Source organism: Phyllobates terribilis, unplaced genomic scaffold (genome assembly GCF_046119375.1).
Source record: "Phyllobates terribilis strain yellow unplaced genomic scaffold, ASM4611937v1 Scaffold_2__4_contigs__length_985480577, whole genome shotgun sequence".
Classification (NCBI taxonomy): domain Eukaryota; kingdom Metazoa; phylum Chordata; class Amphibia; order Anura; family Dendrobatidae; genus Phyllobates; species Phyllobates terribilis.
The window spans coordinates 261,547,937-261,567,309 of record NW_027362762.1 but is presented as its reverse complement, the minus strand read 5'-3'; the positions used below and the strand labels follow the sequence as shown (position 1 = coordinate 261,567,309).

Sequence of the window (19,373 nt, the reverse complement as noted above, 5' to 3'; positions counted from 1 at the left end):
GGCCATGGTGGGAGCATTTTTGCCCTAAATAAATGGCATATTAAAGGTGTGTTTATGTGGGGATTTCACTTCTTGTAGACTGAAATACAACTGTGGACATCATTAGTGTACTGTGTCTGATCTGAGCAGCAAGGATCAGAGCCTGGCCGCACGATTGCAGCCAGGTATATTTTTCTCTGAAATGTTTAGGTTTCAAGGTCCTGGCGGGGACCATAGGAGAGAACAGAGTGTGGTTGGGCTCGCATGAATCGGCTGACAGGTTCCCTATAAATGTCTATGCAGCTTACGGTAATAGTCATGGAATCTATTTCATTCTGGTTTCTTAGCTGCTTAGGAAAAAATTACATTATTGTCAGAAGTTATTGGCAGCCGGCATTATTCTCTGGGGTTGTTGAAGACTTAAACAGTAACTATCGTTTTTATTCTATAAATCAATAGTACACGTAAAAATAAGCATCTTTGTAATTTATCTTATCAGGAATATTCTCAATTCTAAGGTAAAATCTGTATTGAGTGAAGACAGACTTTCCCATTACTGAGATAGGAGCTGTGAGCTGCTGCTGATGAGATTCTATGGAGGGAGGAGCTTGAGGCACAGCTCTGCCCTCCTATTTACATAGCATCTCAGCAGCTGCCATCTCCTATCTCAGTAATAGGAAAGTCTGTCTTCACTGAATATAGATTTCACCTCAAAATTGAGAATATTGATAATGACTGATCAATTCTGGCACAGAAAAAGCTATTTTTTCTGATAAGATATATTACAAAGTTGCTTATTTTCACATGTACTATTGATTTATGAAATAAAAATTAACACAACGGTTACACTTTATGCTCAGATTCTATGCCTAGATTTTCATTGAGATCACTGACAAGGTCTGTATCCCCAAAAATTATTTGACTAGTTCCTCTGTATTATGTTTTTCACAGATACAAATGTACCAGCTTTCACGGCTGTTGCATGACTATCACCGGGATCTTTACAACCATCTGGAAGAGAATGAGATAAGTCCTAGTCTCTATGCTGCTCCCTGGTTCCTTACACTGTTTGCCTCACAGTTCCCTCTCGGATTTGTAGCCAGAGTTTTTGGTAAGTTATAGTCTAAAACGTTGTGAACTTTGCTGCATACTTGTCCAGGCAGCATGTGTGGTGGCTAATATGAGGCAGCATGTGTGGTGGCTAATATGTGGTGAATGTAATATTCTGCATACTTCCTCTTGTATGGAGGATGTGATATTCTGCATACTTGTCCATGCAGCATGTGTGGTGGCTAATATTTTTGTTGAATATTGGCTAAAACAGAGGTGGTGAATAAGCAACAGTATAGTGGTTTAAAATGCACCATCAACTGTGTGGCTCACACATTAAAGGGAACCTGTCATGTCTGATAAAACTATTAATCTCTGCATTATAGGGTTAATCTGTATTTTAATAACGTTATGAAGGTGCCCAGCCATCGTACTGAAAATACAGCACCTTGCTTTGAGTTACGTTTATATGATGCCTCAAATTAAACTTCTTTGAAAATTAATTAAAAGGTTATTAGTACTTCCACAAGTTATATGTAATTGGATTGATAATTGTTACTATGTTCAAATATTTGTTCATCTAATTATGCTGGTTTTGCAGAGCCAAGATGTATAAATAACTCATGTTTAATGCTTCTTAAGGTTGGGGGGTGGAGAACGGTGTTTCTTCAATGTTTGTATGGTTGTTGTTGTTTTTTTATTTTTTTTTATTTTTTCCTTTGTGTAAATCTTTATAAAAATCAATAAAAAACATTTGATTTAAAATAAAACTAAAAAAATGTGGCACCCAGGGGAAAATGCACTTTATTTCTCCCTGGATCTGCTGGCTTTCAGTCATGTCACAGTCACTGCTTACATCACTGAGATCATGCCCTGGCACTGTCTAACAGCCGGCTCTGCAGTGCATCAGTGCTGTGTGCAGTGACTGTAATTGGTCCGGGCACGTTTCCATGACTGAAAGCCTGCAGCTCCAGGGAGAAATAAAGTTAATTTCCTCTCAGTAGCTGTGCTTCCAGTATTTCAGCTGGGCACCTTCATAATGCTATTAACCTGCAGACTAATAATGTTATCAGACATGATATATTCCCTTTAAATTCAGCCAGGACTATGAGTTTGGATAGGCATCAACACCTACACATGTACTGGGTCCTCTTTTGTCTTTGTCCATGTTCACATTATGCTGTTTTTCCCGGGTATTTTTTTCTTTTTTACTGTTTTTAATCCCTGCATTCTGCTCTCTATTACACGTGTAGGTGGTTGCACTGTGTATATGATGGCATCTTTCTCTCTTAACAGATATTATTTTTGTACAAGGGACTGAAGTCATTTTCAAAGTGGCACTTAGTCTTCTCAGTAATAATAAAGAATGCATCATGGCATGTGACAGTTTTGAGAATATAGTAGATTTTCTGAAGGTCAATATTCCTGATATGACAAAGGACACCATGGACAAGATTATAACCCAGGTAATTTGATTGGTCATTATCTGTACTTTTAACATGTAAAAAGTCCTGGGAGACATTGTCCCCCATTTATTTTTGATCCAATTTTACTTTTGTCTCTATCATTTATTTTACTACCTTAAAGCAATTAAGGCAAAATGAGGTGTAAGTGAAAACTTTAGTATTTTTTTATATTTGATGTGACAATCATCAACTGTTGTACAAGAGCCTGATGCCCATACTGAATGCATCTGTGTTATGCAGAATGGTTGCTAACTCCATGGATGGCCTTGTTGTTTTGGGAATGTAGTCTTTTAATATTATTATTTATTTATTTTTACTATGTTAATTTTCTCTATATTCCTTCCATTGTTCTACTATTTTGGGCATATTAAAAATCCTTCGCATCCTAGAAACACAATGGTAATCCTGAAATAGTGGCTTCTATACATTGAAACATCAGGCACTGAAAATGTATCCATTTGTACTTTTGGGTTTTTATAATGGGCAGTTTATGAAGAGTTTGCTTTATCTATGTTTTTTTATGTATTTCTGATTTTTGGCTCTCTAAAAAGATCCACCATGTCTTATTACTTTTTTCTTGCAGGTGTTTGAAATGGACATCTCTAAGCAGCTCCACGCTTACGAGGTTGAATATCATGTAATTAATGATGAAATGCTGGAAACGGCCAATCCATCTGATGACACGGAGGCTTTCCAAAAGCTCGAGAAGGCGAACAACCAGCTTAAGAGGCAGAACATGGACCTCCTGGAAAAGTTACAGGTAAATTGATAAACATTTAACGCATAGCAAGAAAGGATTTGTGAGGATGTGCTAATAATGCACAACATCGTGAAGAATAACAATATCTAGGTTTATTTTGTTTCTTTTAAGATTTTTTGTTCCTGCTGACTTTGGCATTGCAGCTTGTATGGTCCCAAGTGAGTGGGGAGCAGATGTTCTACTAGACACAGTACATGTACACGATCAATGCTGTGTCTGGGAAAAAAACTAAATGTCTGCAATGCTCCAATGAGCACTATGGCTCAATGATCACACATTGATGGTAGGGTTCAATCATTGTGTTAAGTTAAAGGGGTTCTGCAATAATGAACAGCCCATTGAGCATATACACAATAAAAAAGTTACTTTATAATATACCGTACCTACTTCATTTCTGTTATTTCATATCCATGTCCTATAATTATAATACAGTTGTGGTCCACATTATTGCCACCCCTGAATATTACCTACATGTAAAATATCTGCCAAAATAAAGTGTTTAGTGAAGCTGATGTTTGACATAAAGAACCACAATAAAAAAATAACAAACTTAGAAGAAAATAAAGATATAACATTGCAAAAATGCCGGAGCACGATAAACAGCACCCTATTATATTTGGAGTGATGGTTTCATCCTGTACTATATAGCTTACACTGATCAAAACCTGAGCGAAGGCTAAGGAGGACCCCACTGCATAAAGAATGTCATGAGGAAATTAAAGGGAGTCTATCAGCAAGTTTTTACTATTTAATCTAAGAGCAGCATAATGTAGGAGCAGAGAGCCTGATTCCAAAAATGAGTCACTTGCTCAGCAGCGTACTATAGTTTCAGCACAATAAGTGTTTTAACAGCAGGAGTTTATCACTGCCTGACTAGGTCTCAGGCTGATCTGTGTAGGCACACTCCCGCCACTGATTGGCTGATGACAATGCACAGTGTACAGAGGAAGCCGCCAATCAGTGATGTGGGCGGGGTTATACACAGCTCAGCATTCTAACCACTGCTGGATCTGCAGCAGAGAAAACAGGGATTCTATCAGAACTGCACCAGGCAGTGATACATTGCTGGAATCAAGGTCTCTGCCCCTACATCATGCAGCTCTCAGATTACATAGCAAAAACCTGCTGACAGATTCCCTTTAAGGCTAGTTAATGTACAGTTTAAAACTGGACAGCAATGAGGCCTTATTTGAGTTCACTTGAAAATATTTGGATAAAGCTGATATCTGCTAATGTGAAAAGGGAGCTGCAAACATTTAAGAGCCGGAAAGAATTGCAGTGAAAGAGGCAAGAAACTACCAGCAGACATGTGCAAGAAGCTCACAGATGGCTATAAAAAACATTTGGAGGACATTGTTGCGAAGTATTAGGGAAGGGTGCCTTTAATCCTATTCATATCATATACTATGTTTCTTCTTTATTTTTAAATGACTAAATGTATGGTGACAGGTCAACTTTTTTTGTTGACTTATGTGCATATGCTGTTAAAATATTTTCAGGATACGCCATTAATACATATCCACATATTTCTGGAGATTTTGTCACTTTTATAAGAACCAGTAATTGGGTGCCAACATTCATTAAATCAGACAGCACATTGGGTTATGTGAACCAATAGACATTGTGGTCGTATGCCATCACTTTGGACTAGATGTGCTTCAATGATGTCACTGTGACGGGGTGTGTGACAGAACATGCAGGGACAGCAGACCAGTGAACACTTAAACAAACTTGGCGTCACTTGGAGAATATTTCACCAAACGTTGATATAATTCTGTAACACGGAAATAGGAACAAATCAGGTGCGCCACCCAGTAATCCAACATCAAGGGAGATAAAACACCGGTCCATAGAATAGCTCCTCAAATCCAGCAGGGTGGGGCAAAACAACGCAATACCGCGTGGCCGATGGTCCACTGTCTCTAATACTCCATGTAGTGGCACCAGGATCTGCCCCAGCAGCCGACCCTAGCCCTTCCAAGACACAGCACCAACAGCAGCCCCCAAACGTGTCTTTCCATTTCTACCTTCCCCTTGGGATCGGCCCCCTTCGGTGGGCAGAGGTGCTCACACTGCACCCCCTTAATCACCTGGTTCATTCAATTCAAAGTGTGGAAGAATGTCACAGAGAGTGGAAGAATTCTGAATAATAAGACATAAGAAATTATTTTTAATCTCTTTTTGTATTTCAAAAGGTTCTTAAATTTGTTTAGAAGCAGAAGTCTCAGATCAGCCTGTCAGAATTATTGAAAGAGAACAGACCACCACCAACCAATTATCCAGTGCGGTAACAACTTGAAAGTGACGTCCTTCTACATTCTAGAAGGTGATACATAACAGATGTTCCAAGGGGCCGATCCATTATAAAAAAACGCCCCAGCTCCATGCAGAGTATATGCAGTGTGCAGAGGAAGTTGACGCCAGTACACCTCACTTCACTGTGTGCATGATGTCGCCTGTATTATGTGCCTGGCATGTGAGATACCTGATGAGCAGCTCCATCCGCACCGATCCTTGCCGGTCATGTTCATTTAGTGGACACATTGGCTGGAATGTAGGAGGACCTCACTGTCAACCTATCACCATCCTGGACAGTAGGTTGGCTGTGATTTGGGGGTCTAAAACCTACTAAAGTGAAGTTCACATTAAATCAAGTTTTTTGCAGATTTTTAAAAAGTATTTGATGGAGTATTATTTACTTTTTCTTGTCTTCATATAATTATTGTTTGCTGGCATAAAGTAGATTACATCGCTGTACTAATGCCATTCTTCCCTTTAATAACAGGTAGCTCACACCAAGATTCAGAGTCTGGAAGCTAATATTGAAAACATTGTATCTAGAGAAAACAAAACAAGAAATGTTATCCGATCTTTGGAACAAGAAAAATCAGCTTATCAAAAGATGATGGAGCAAATGAGGAAATACGTGCCGGCTCATGTACTGACTGACTGTGAACTTATGCTAAAGGATGTTAGCTGTAGCCCAAACAACAAAACAAAGGCAGGAAGTAAGCAATAAAAGACAAAGCTGCTGCTGCTGTACGGCATACCTTGTTTTCTCAAAACCAAAAATGATGCATGCTCTGGAGGAGGACCGCACACCACAGTGCATGCTTCATGGACTCTGAGGCCTTTTCTAGGCGCAGATCCATGTTGACTGGAGGAGCCCGTTCTAATTAAGAAAAAGCTAAACGCCATCGGAGATATTAAAGAAAATGCCGCTTTAATTTTCATATGCAAAAACCTCGTCATTACACACAGAATTTGAAAAAAGGGAAAGTTTTTGTTTTGCTTTTCATTTACAAGCTATTACTGGAAATCACCGATCAGCAAGAAGCCGCCTGATATTACTTGTCGGTAGCATCCGTGTAGAAATCAAGATCGTAATACTTGAAAGTGAATATTTCCCAAAGAGTATCATATTTTACACTTCCGATGTGAAGTGTCTATTAGAGCTTTTGATTATTTTTGTGCCTGTCTTTCAGTCTACTGACATTTGTTACATTTGTGTACAGTTTTTATGAAGCAATCACTACATGATGTGCTATGATGGGCTACGGCCGCACTCCTACGATGAGGATTAGTTCTGGAGCAGAGCACAGCTTCCTATGAATGAGTAGACATAATGGTAACTGTCTATTTTAGTTTTATTTAGATCTTTCTGGAGCACTCTGGTAAAAATACATCTTTGAACACCATATTTTGCTACTGGAGTAGACCCAAAATTCTGGATTATGTCACAAATTAATAGGTATAGACATTTACGTCATGCACAGTTATACAGCTCCCATTGATTTCAATACTGCCCATATAAATCTGTACTTTGTAATCTTCTGTGCTCCCCTTAGTGGTGACTCCATAGCAAAAAAAATCCCTATAATATGATATTAAATTAATCACCAGTGAATTTTGTATCTACTCAAATGGATAAAAAGTGTACATTTTACTTTAAAGCAATCCAAGAAATGAGTGGGCTATTCAGGTTTTGACTTGTGAATCAATATGTTTGGCATCTTGGATTGTCTGTGCCTATCATGTTTGTTGACCAGTAGGTAATGTGACTGCACTGCACACAATACTGTACATGCACAAGGATGTGATTTTTATTACAGATTTGTCCTTTCTTAAAGGTAATCTGTCAGGTCCCCTGACTATCACAAACCACTAGTATAGCAGTATGGATGTAGTATAGCCATATGGATGTGGATTTATGTATTCCGATACAGTGTTTTATGTTACACGTTAACATAACATAATATATTGTAAAAATGAACTTTTATTCTGTGGCATTACATGTGTACACTGAGGCAGGACCACTACGGTGAAGTCTCGCTTCCCTGGACTAGTCCTACATCGGTTCCTATAATCACGCCCCCCCCTCCCCTGGTTGTGACAGATGGCCTCCATACAATCACCATTATTGTAGAACTGCCAGCACTTGCATGCATGCATGAGATTTCCATCAGTCATACCTTAATGCCGATTGTATAGAGGTTGTAAATCACGGATAGGGTAATGTTAATTAGAGGATATGAGGCATGACTAGTCTGGGGAAGATGCCTCACTGGACTAGTCCTGTCTCATTGGCCTATGTGACACTTTAGAATAAATGTTCATTATGAAAAGACAGGAACATTACTATTCAACATAATATGCAAATTGCCTCTTCAGAGAGGAAGAGTACTCAAACTCTATAGCGCCAATCCTACAAGTCACAATCCACCGTTTAACAAGTCTTGCAACATAAATCGACCCTTTAACGAGTTATGCAACATAAAACACCTTATCACATACACAAACACACATCTATACTACCAAGGTAGCTGTTTGGCACGAGAAGGGGACCTGACAAGTTCTTTTTAATTTGTATCAAAATCTGACATATCTCCATCTTTAAACAAAGATGAACAATGAATCATTTGCTGGATATCACCTGTCAGATAAAGTGTGTGCTTAATGTAAACTGTTCTTTACTCGATAGTTGTGGTAGATGCCATCCCTCACTCATCGTTAATGGAGTTGCCCACTACTCGGACAACACCTTGTCAATCACTATACTTTTCCCAAGTAAAATAATAACACCCATACTCCCCTGCGGTTATAGCGCCACTCCAGCAATGTCAGCACTGGCTTTACGAGGGCTCATTGCCATTGTTTTTTTACACAATCCCTGTGGCCACTTCACAGTCCTCTCCTTTGGACGTAACTGAGATCCGGAGGAAGTGAGAGCTGCGGCTGTTTTATCACTTCCTCCAAATGTCTGATTTGTCTGAAGAAGGGGATAGTGAAGTAGCCACTGATTGGACACAGGGATTGCATGACATAATGTCACACAAGCCCTGGGAGAGCAAGTGCCCGATGCCGCTGGAACATCACCAGCAAAAGAGGTGGGGGAAACATAGTGATTGAGAAGGGGTTGTTCGAGTAGTGAACAACTATTTTAAAAAAGTATGTAATTAATGTATATGTTTTATTTTACTGGATGTCACAAGATCCGCAAATTGTTTCACTTAACACAAGTATAAAAAGGTTAAGGGTGGACACATTTGTATGTAACAGATTTCCACACATTGAATGCCTTTTTTTACATGCTTCTTAAACACTAAGCATGATGCACTGGTCAATACACCATATGCTAAACTAAAAGTAAATTCCACCTTCACAGCTTTCACTTTTATTTCTTCAGAAAAATATTTGAGAATGTGTAATGTTCCGCTTCACACATTTACCTTGGATTTCCTTTTGTATATTTACTGTATTTTTTAGTCCACACTATTACTTAGATGACCTTCATAGACTCTGTTCTGCTTACACCTGAAAGGTTTATCCAGTCTGGACAATCTTCTGCGAGTTCAACAGTATGCTGATACATTTTACCTACACTGATACATGGAAGCAAACAATTGAACCAGAGGAGAGATTTCTGTTGCTTATTAGAAATGAACAAGTTTGAGAAAATTCATAGATTTTTCATTTTGCAAACTATATTTCCATTGTATTAAACAATGGAAGTAAAATATGAATCCATGTTTTAGGCTTTGTTTTTTTAAAGGAATATTCTCAAGTTATATAATTGCTTTAATTTGTTAGACATCATGAAAATAATCAGATTTGCAATTGGCTTGCTTTTTCTATCTAATGTAATTTCCTGCTTTGAGAGCTTTTATCTTACATAGTGTACAGCTGGTTTGCAAACCCTGACTGAGTGTGTGCAGTGGTTACATTCCAGGAGAGGAGTTAACCCTTAACATACCAGTCACCTCTCTGCAGTCCATTGATTTCTATACAGCAATAAGCTGCTTACCACCCTCACACTCCCTCCCAGCTTCGACAAGTTGCTCTTATAAGTCGTGTTGTATAACAATCCCCCAGAACCAGCATCAGCAATTTCCAGATTAGTTCTTCTAATCATGGCTCTCACTGTCCTGAGTAATGTGCTTGTTTAAATGCACTGTTATCACTATGTGGAAGTACAGTGATAACTTCATAGATTCAGAACAAAAAAATAGATGAATGTGTTACAACAGAACTTGTAGAACTATAAAGCTCAACACTAGTACTACAGCTGTGCTACTCACCTAAACTTTCACTCAAGGAGGAATGCCTGACCACCAAAAACCAGTAAGTAAACATACTGCATAATTATGAACTGCTCAAGAGACAATGTGAAAATAATCCTTTAAGTGAGAGAAATACAAGAAACTTTCGATGCTTTGCTCATTTCTGTTTTTTGATATATTTTGCTCAAAGATAATTTTTTAGACTGAATTTAACTGTAGCGAACCAGATATGGGGATTCGACCTTTGGATGCATACAATATATTTTTCATACTATTAACAGCAAGCAAAGAACTTGTAAAAGACAAGAACCTGAGCATGATTAAATGGTACCTCCAGTAATCAACTTAACAAGAAAACTCTTAGATTATGCATCTCATTGGGTAAAATAAAAACTAAATATGTCAGCAGTTTTGACCCACCCATGCTATTAACATTGCAAAATAGGTGTTAAGGAAACCAGTTCAAACCTACCTGAGAAAACAAAGCTTTATTTACTTACAAACCATATGCTAATTAACTACCAATTATCTGCGGGGCGATTTTTTTTTTATTTGTGAAGTGGCCTGCTGATATCAGGTGCTAGTTAATAAAAGGCCTGTGATTACAGCAGCCTCTGCACTGTTACAGCCTAGCACCGCGCGCTCTCTCTTTGTAGTTTGAGCAGTGAAAGTGTAATATAAGTAAGTTTGCAAAGTGACCAGTAACTTGTCTGCACAAACCCATACTCAGTTACATAGCTGACGATGATGATAACTTCCTGACGTAGGAGGAGTCAATAGCATTTTAACAATACCATATCTTGGAAAGAACATTAAACATGCCCAGTTAATGTCAAATTACACTTGTCTGCATCTGGATAACTTGTTGCATTGATTTGTGTGTCATATTAGAAAATATGCAAATTGCCTCTTCAGAGAGGAAGAGGACTAGAATTCTAGCGCCACCTATTGGAAGTAGCAATCTTAAAAGTCAGTATCGATCCTTTAACAAGCCTTGTCATATGACTTAGGATAAAAGCCAAACCATAAGGAGAAACTTTACCCCTTGGATATTAGAAAATGCTGCATGTGTAACAGGGTAAAGGCTTCACAAGGGTACTATACATGAGGAGTTAAATGTAAAGTTGTTATTTTTCACTGTAGAAAACCTCTTTGAATCTTGAGACACACATTATGTATCTAAATGTGATTTATTAATTCTGTTAATTATTTTGAAGTCTGAAGCTGGCCGAGCGGCCACAGATTGGTAACATGGATTTTTGTACTTTTCTTCTTTTAGTCTCATGAAGAAAGTTTTTAGTGTTCTTCTATTTTTTTTCCTTCTGCTTTTAAAATGTTTTGACATCTGCACTCAGGGGCATTGTTACTAATCAAAAGATCTAGGGTCAGCAATACAACTATGTATCTATTATATCATGTATACTCCTTGTGACCATTGTCAGCACATGTAATCTTCCTTTTATCCATCCACTCCCAATCTGGCCCGCACACTCATCTGAACTTCATTGGGTGCCCAAATCACATCTTTAAGCTGTGATAGCGTTATGTACAGGAATCCAAGCCAGTGACAATATAAAGTGCATTTTACTCATTCACCATGGCTATTACGATAATGAAATTGTGCCTCCAAGACTGGAACGGGAACTGTGCAACTTGCACCAATGACTCTGGAGAAGAACTCTGAACATCTCGCCTTTGGGGAAAATAGTCTTGGATCTAGAACGCCAACTCTTTGTTCAGAGGACAGTTGATGCCAGTGTTTTATATTCTTGAAATCTGGATATGTTGCCTCCTCTTAAAAGTTTTAAAAATGTGTGTGAATGAAAAAAAATACTATTTCGGTATTTTTTCAATTTCATATTTTCTATTGTTATATTATATAGAATGTTGTAGTAAGAAACTCCTTCCTGCAGTTTACTTGCTCAGTGAAATAATTTTCATTTGTTTTCAACAAGAGACAGGATTTAAAGTAATAAGATAAATGCGCTTATAGTGATTATCTGGTGCCACCCAGAGTTGCTCACTTCCACGCAGTGCCGATGACATTACAACCCAACAGACCTGCTGAGATTCAGGCAGAGATCATGTACATGGCCTATTCATTAGAAAAGGACACGTGAAAGGCATCTTGGCAGGAGTGTAGGATTGTAATGCAGTGCAAAAGTGGGCAGCCTTGGACAACGCCAGATAACCCCTTAAAATAAAACCTGTTTCCAGAACATACCTCTTTTAAGCTTTCCTGCTGTTCATCAACTTCCTCCACATGGGCAAGTTGAATTTCAACTGAAAAAGGCTCATGGACAGGTCATCAGCCTTTTTGAGAACAGGAGCTCTATGCAGTATGTGAGGAAGGTTGCACTAACAAGGAGGAGAGCCTGTAATGCTTATTCAATTAGTTCCAGAAATGTTGGGACAATGATCGAATCTTCGTGATTTGGGCTCTGCATGCCACTATTTTTTATTTAAAATGAAGCAACTGAGATGCAATTGAAGTGTAGACTTTCAGGTTTAATTAGAGGGGTTGAAAAAAAATATCTTGTGAAACATTTAGGAATTGCAATCATTTTTCTACAAAGCCTCCTCATTTCAGGGGCTCAAAAGTAATTGGACAATTTAACTTTACCATAAATGCAATGTTCATTTTCAGTACTTTGTAGAGAATTATTTGCAGGCAATGACTGCCTGAAATCTGGAAGCCATGGACATCACCAAACACTAGGTTTCCTCCTTTGTGATGTTTGCCAGGCCTTTACCGCAGCAGACTTCAGTTGTTGCTTCTTTGTGGGTCTTTCTGACTTAAGTTTTGTCTTAAGCATGTAAAATGCATGCTCGATGGGGTTGAAATCTGGTGACTGACTCTGCCATTACAGAATATTTCACTTTTTTGCCTTAAAAAACTCCTGGGTTGCCTTTGCAGTATGTTTTGGGTCATTGTCCATCTGCACTGTGAAGCGCCGTCCAATTAACCTTGCTGCATTTGGTTGAATTTGAGCAGAAAGTATCGCCCTTTAGAATTCATCCGGCTGCTTCTGTCTTCAGTCACATCATCAATAAACACTAGTGACCCAGTGCCAATGGAAGCCATGCATGCCCATGCCATCACACTGCCTCCACCAGGTTTTACAGAAGGTGTGGTGTGCTTTGGAGCATGAGCCATTCCAAATCTTCTCTATACTTTCTTCTTCCTATCATTCTGGTACAGGTTGATCTTAGTTTCATATGTGCAGAGAATGCTTTTTCCAGAACTTGGCTGGCATTTCTAGATGTTTTTTTGGCAAAGTCTAATTTGGCTTTTCTATTTTTAGGCTAATAAATGATTTACTTGTGGTGAACCCTCTGTATTTGCTCTCATGAAGTCTTTTCTTTATGGTTGACTTAGGTACTGAAACACCTACTTCATAGAGAGTGTTCTTCACTTGGGTGGAAACTGTGAAGGTTTTTTTTTTTCACCATGGACAGGATTCTGTGACCATCCACCACTGTTGTCTTCTGTGGACGTCCAGGCCTTTTTAGGTTCACTATTGCTCTCTTTTTTTTTTGCAGAATGTACCAAACTGTTGATTTTGCTATCCCTAACATTTCTAATATTTCTCTGATGGATGGATTTCTTTTTTTTTTTCAGGATAATGATGGTCTGTTTCTCTTCTACGAGGGTCAGTCAATAAGTAATGCCTCATATTTTTTTCTCCTTTTAATTGGCAAGAAATTCAAATGCAATGACATAGGTTGAAAACTACAACATTAACGATTAATTTGTCTTTTCAATATAATCTCCATCCATTTCCACAGTCTTGGTCCACCGTTTAACAAGGGCATGTATTCCAGCATGGTAAAAAGCATTCTTGGGACCCACCGTGCACAAACTTTTCTGTATCCCTGTTGTCCAATAATTTTCATCACACTGCCTTTACTGAGGCAGATAATGCCACACAATTCATCTGCGGTGGTCACCACGAATGATGTCATCGACTTGCTGAATGTTGCTTGGAGTCACTGCGGTTACTGGCCTGCCACTCCGCATTTTGTCAGCCCTTCAGCTGTGTTAAAGCGACGAACCCATCGTCTAACAGTACTGACATCCACTGTTGCATCACCGTACACATTTTTCAGTCTCTCATGAATTCGAATGGGCGTTTCACCTTCTGCATGCAAGAATTCAATCACAGAACGTTGTCTAATACGAACATCAATGTCTGCCATTTTGCAAACGGATACAGTCCTGCCACCTGTTGGTGCAGGAAGTTGCAATTGCTGTGGATTGGAGAAGAAGGTTTGAGGAATTGTGCCAAATTCAAATATTTAACACAACTACCTTATTTAAGGAGAAAAAAAATAGGAGCATTACTTATTGACTGACCCTCGTATTATGGGTTCACAGCAACATCTTCTTAATGCAAATGTCACACATGGAATCGGCTCCAGACCTTTTACCTGCTTAATTGATGATAGATTAATGAGGGAATAGCCCATGCAGCCCATTAAAGAGCATTTAAGATTATTTGTCCAATTAACTCTGTTTGCTTTAAAAATTGGTAGCTACATATTAAAGAGCTGTAATTCCTAAAGTCTTACTCCAATTAGATGGGAATACCCTCAAATTAAAGCTGAGAGTCTGCCCTTTAGGCCAATATTGATTACATAACTTTATTTTCAATGTTTTGTTAAACAGCAAAAATGCCAAAACCTAACATGGCATCTCATTTAAAGGGAACCGGTCATGTAAAATAAGGCTTTAAACCTTCAGCTATTGAGTTTGTCTGCAGGTTAATCGCACCCTGACACCATGCGGCGCCCGCCCTGAGAGCCCCAATGCCCGGAGGAAATGCTCTTTATTTCTCATGGCAGGAACGTTCTTTCAGTCACAGGGGTGGTGACAGCACAGTTTCAGTCACCGCTCTGTGCATAGAGAGTGAAGGCTATAACCACGTCCTCAGCACTAATTGACAGCCGGTTAATCATTAGGGCCAGCTGTCAGTCAGTACTGGGGGGTACAGTTACAGTCACCATTTATTAAGCACAGAGCAGTGAGTGAAACTGTGCCGGAAAACCCCCCATGAAACCTGAACACTGCCATGGGGAACAAAGTTAATTTCCTCCTGGCAGCCTGGATTTTGGTGCAGCGGCCTCACGGTGTCAGAACGCTATTAACCTGCAGATTATCCCCATATCTGCAGGTTAGTAGTTTTATTTTACATGACAGGTTCCCTTTAATGTCTTATGTAACAGTTGAAAATTTTGCTCAGTTCTTAGTAATCATTTCAACTTCCTTATGATATCTCATTTAGAATTACTGTAAAAAATTGCACCATATATATATAAAGGGAAGTTTCACCCCAAACTGAAAGTTATGCATCAGTCCCTTGTCCTTAAAATTCTAGGTATTTTTTGCAAAAGGTTGCCCTATCCAACCACCTCCTTGCCTGGAGGAAGAGGGTAGAAACAAAGCGCCCATATCTCTGCCTGCTATGTAAAGGACGACTTGTCCTAGCAGAGAAGTAAAAGATTCATGGGACATTATTGGAAAACTATTACAATCTAGACTATAAATTGTGAATATTCTTTTGTACACATTTTCGGCTGCTTAATATTGAAAGCCTACACATCTACAGTGACAATAGGTGAGTCATGTTACCACAAAATGCTAATATTCTGGCCCTGTATCTCAATGCTGTGTCACAGTTCTGTAGTTGCTGCATCCTGCGTTATTCACCAGTCAATGGTGGAGGATCTTTATTATACAGTTATATGAGCCCTTCGTTCTACTGTAAGGTATGGGTTGCCCCATGTCTTGTGCAATGTGAGGCCGATGAAATGCATTTAGTCATTCAGCAGCTTAATAGAATGAATACAAGTCTTTGTGCATAATTTGGAGTCAGCCATTAATGTTGCGGCTGCATTAGAGGGCATACCTCATTGTATTCATATTGGCACAACTGTTAACACTGTACATGCCATGTATTATTGGGGATCAGGAATTTTCAGCTGTTAAGAATGTAATTCTGTATATTTTCTGAATACACTTTTAATATTGCTGGTGACATATTTACAATGTGTTGGGAAGAAATCTACTGATAACTGTAATTTTGGAGAAGACTGGAAAAATCAACCTGTCTTGTATAATGATATGATCAGAATTAGACAAGCAGTAAAGTGTCCAGAGAGCAGAGTGGTGTCACTATTCTATCTGTATGCTTAAAGGGTTTATCCGGGACTATTTTATTATTTTTTTTTACTATGAGCCTAAGAACTAACAGGCAAGTAGTTGCTAACTTCCTGCCCACTGCCGATCTTTGCCCGTTCAGAGCGGTCACAGACCGCTCCCTCCAGTGATTCTGCGGCTGACGTCAAGTCGACACAGCAGCTGCTTCTCTTCTGCTCTGCCCGGCTGAGCAAGCATGACTGCCAATGTCATACTGATTGACATCCGGCTCCCTGCTGTATAACTGCGGGAAGCCGGCTGTCAATCAGCATGATGTCGGCAGAGCAGAAGAAGAGCTGCTGCTCTGTTGACATGAAGCAAAATCGTCGGTAGGAGCCGGTCCGTGACCCCTGTGAGCCGGCGCTGGGTAGATTAGGCAGGCAGTTAGCAACTACCTGCCTGTTAGTTCTTAGGCTCATAATAAAAAAAAATAAACAAGTCCAGGATACCACCTTTAACATGGCACTAATTCTTATGAGTATTTTGGCCCAAAAATCATAAAATATCATTTTTATGCAGCCAAATACACTGAAGGTGAAATCACTATTATTTGGAGACTTAGTTCTAGGCAATATTACCCACCACCGCACCGAGAAGTTGTGCAACCTTTTTCCTTTTAAGTGTGATCTCGATGTGCAACTGTGCCAAATCTGGATACTCTGTATGTTATCCTGAATGATATTGCTCTGTGTCTGCTTCCTATGCAATGATTCACTAAAAGCACCAGTCCCTCCACTTCTAAAAAGAATAAAATGTGTTTTAAATGCAAAACTTTTTTTGTGCTGTTTATTTCTATCATTACACCAAAAGCGCTTTAACAAAATGCATATATCCATTGCCTATGGATACACCCGAATATATCAACAATGTTGGGTGTACATAGTGTACTCTGATTTCATACTGATGGCCTATCCTAAGGATGGGTTATTAGAGGGATTGTCTGGGAATAAAAGAGTTATACATATACTAAGGATATATCCTAAAACAGGATCTGTCACCCGGCACCCCTAACGATCAGCTGTTATTAGCTACCGTGGTGCTGCTGATGTAAATAATGAGCGGAGCTGAGCATCACAGCTCCGTCAGATATTTATTGGGCGCTGCTGAGAGCTGCAGATTAGCTATTCTTATAAATAAAGGCTGACCTGCAGTACCCAGCAATGACTGCTACTCATTGTATGGAGCTGTGTTGTTCAGCTATGCTCAATAAATATGTCTGCTACCGGAGTTAATACCGACTGATCTGATATTGCTGACCTATCTAAAAGATATATAGTATATGCTAGGAAATATGGCATTACGAGATATTTCGATGCTTGAATAGAGTCCAGTCCCATAAATTATAGTATGCAAAGAATCCAGCACTATTGGGTAAATACAGTATAATAAGAAAAGCAAAAATAAAAAAACAAAAACCATGTCCAGTAAATGAGTCACCTGAAATGGCAAACATGAGCATAACATAAATTGTCCAAAATAAGTAACCAGAAGAAATAATGTGATTATGTATAAAAAAAAAGGGTGGGGCGGTGAGGAGTCAATAACAAAAATACTTACTCGGTAACCAGTATTTTTGTTATTCACTACCCCCATCTCTACCCCATTTGTTACTTATTTTGGACACTTTATGTTATGCTCATGTCTGCCATTTCTGCGATTCATGCATTTACTGGACATGTTTTAGTTGTTTTTTTTTTTCTGTACTTTTCTTAATATACCTCAAGATTTCTACACTGTGTATTGGATGATACAAAATAAACATATAGGCCCAATTCATCATTGTCTTTCCGCTTGTTTTTTGTCTAGATTTGTGTGTTTTACGTCATTTTTTTGTTTTCACCTAATTCATTATTATACATGTGCCTCTTTTTAGTCTATTTTATATGTGCTCGTCTGTTTGTTTTTCACTTTCAGGGCAGAGTCTATCAATTCTACACGTTTTTGTCTTATTCATCAATTGTGGCTTTTTAAAAAGTTGCAAAATTTGGAGCAACTTCACTCCAGTATTCCCTGGTGTATTTTTGAGTACGCCAACACTTTTTGGAAATAATGTGCATTTTTGCACTAAATTAATGAACCACATGAGCCATTTTGATGGGTTTGGTGCTAAAAAATGCTATTAATACCACAAAGAAAAGTGACTTAAAAAAACCTGCAAACGATTAAACAGGACTATTGTTCTCATTATTTACCCAAGAGTGCCGGGTTGGGTTGGGGAAGTAAAGTTGGCTGGGAGTTTAGGAGGCAGCGATCATGCTATCCTCAGTTTTGGATTACAAGATGTTACGCTCACGGCTGGACTGACTGGCGTGAGCATGATTAGTGATCCCACTGTACCATGAACCAGGGAGTGCCTGGAGGGACGTAACTAAGTATCTACCCGATCCGACCAAGGTCGCACAGTGGCTAACGACTCCGTGAACCAAGGAGGAACCGAGCAGAGGGACCAGGTGCGACTCCAGGTCAGACCCCGGTCACAGTTGTTGACCCACACCGGGGAATGCAGGAACAGGCAGGTAGGCTGGCACACAGGCAGGTGGGTATTGGCAAGTACGGCTGGTATGCTGGCAGGTGGGCACTGGCAAGCACAGCTGGTATGTAGGCAGGAGGGGGTACTGGCCGGCACGGCTGGAATGCCAACAGGGAGGCACTAGCAGGTTGGAGCGCAGACTGGATAGAGGCCAGCACAGACTGGGAGACAGGAACAAAGCCGCATTAGCGGTAGACAGGCGAAGCAGAAAGGAACCGCCGGAGCGGTGGACTACACTGTGTGCAGAATTATTAGGCAAGTTGTATTTTAGAGGACTATTTTTATTATTGATCAACAACTATGTTCTCAATCAACCGAAAAGACTCATAAATATCCAAGCTTAATATTTTTGGAAGTTGGAGTGTTTTTTTTTTTAGATTTGGCTATCTTAGGAGGATATCTGTTTGTGCAGGTAACTATTACTGTGCAGAATTATTAGGCAACTTAATAAAAAACAAATATAATCCCATCTCACTTGTTTATTTTCACCAGGTAAACCAATATCAGTGCACAAAATTTAGAAATAAACATTTCTGACATGCAAAAACAAAAACCCAAAAAATTAGTGATCAATATAGCCACCTTTCTTTATGATGACACTCAACAGCCTCCATCCATAGATTCTGTCAGTTGCTTGATCTGTTTTCGATCAACATTGCATGCAGCAGCCACCACAGCCTCCCAGACACTGTTCTGAGAGGTGTACTGTTTTCCCTCCCGGTAGATCTCACATTTTATGATGGACCACAGGTTCTCTATTGGGTTCAGATCAGGTGAACAAGGGGGCCATGTCATTATTTTTTCTTCTTTTAGACCTTTAGTGGCCAGC

The 19,373-nt window shown here is 39.3% G+C and overlaps 1 protein-coding gene across 3 annotated transcripts in view; it reads left to right on the top strand.

Moving 5' to 3' along the window:
- Positions 1 to 16,785, top strand: part of TBC1D4 (TBC1 domain family member 4) — a 163,434-nt gene extending 146,649 nt beyond the window's left edge. For all 3 annotated transcript variants that reach the window (XM_073663974.1, XM_073663975.1, XM_073663973.1), the window contains 4 exons: positions 931 to 1,090; positions 2,326 to 2,495; positions 3,079 to 3,255; positions 6,041 to 16,785. In XM_073663974.1, the coding sequence (XP_073520075.1) occupies positions 931 to 1,090; positions 2,326 to 2,495; positions 3,079 to 3,255; positions 6,041 to 6,274 (741 nt within the window). In that variant the 3' untranslated portion in view covers positions 6,275 to 16,785. The remainder of the gene's footprint in view (positions 1 to 930; positions 1,091 to 2,325; positions 2,496 to 3,078; positions 3,256 to 6,040) is intronic.
- Positions 16,786 to 19,373: the final 2,588 nt, after the last annotated feature.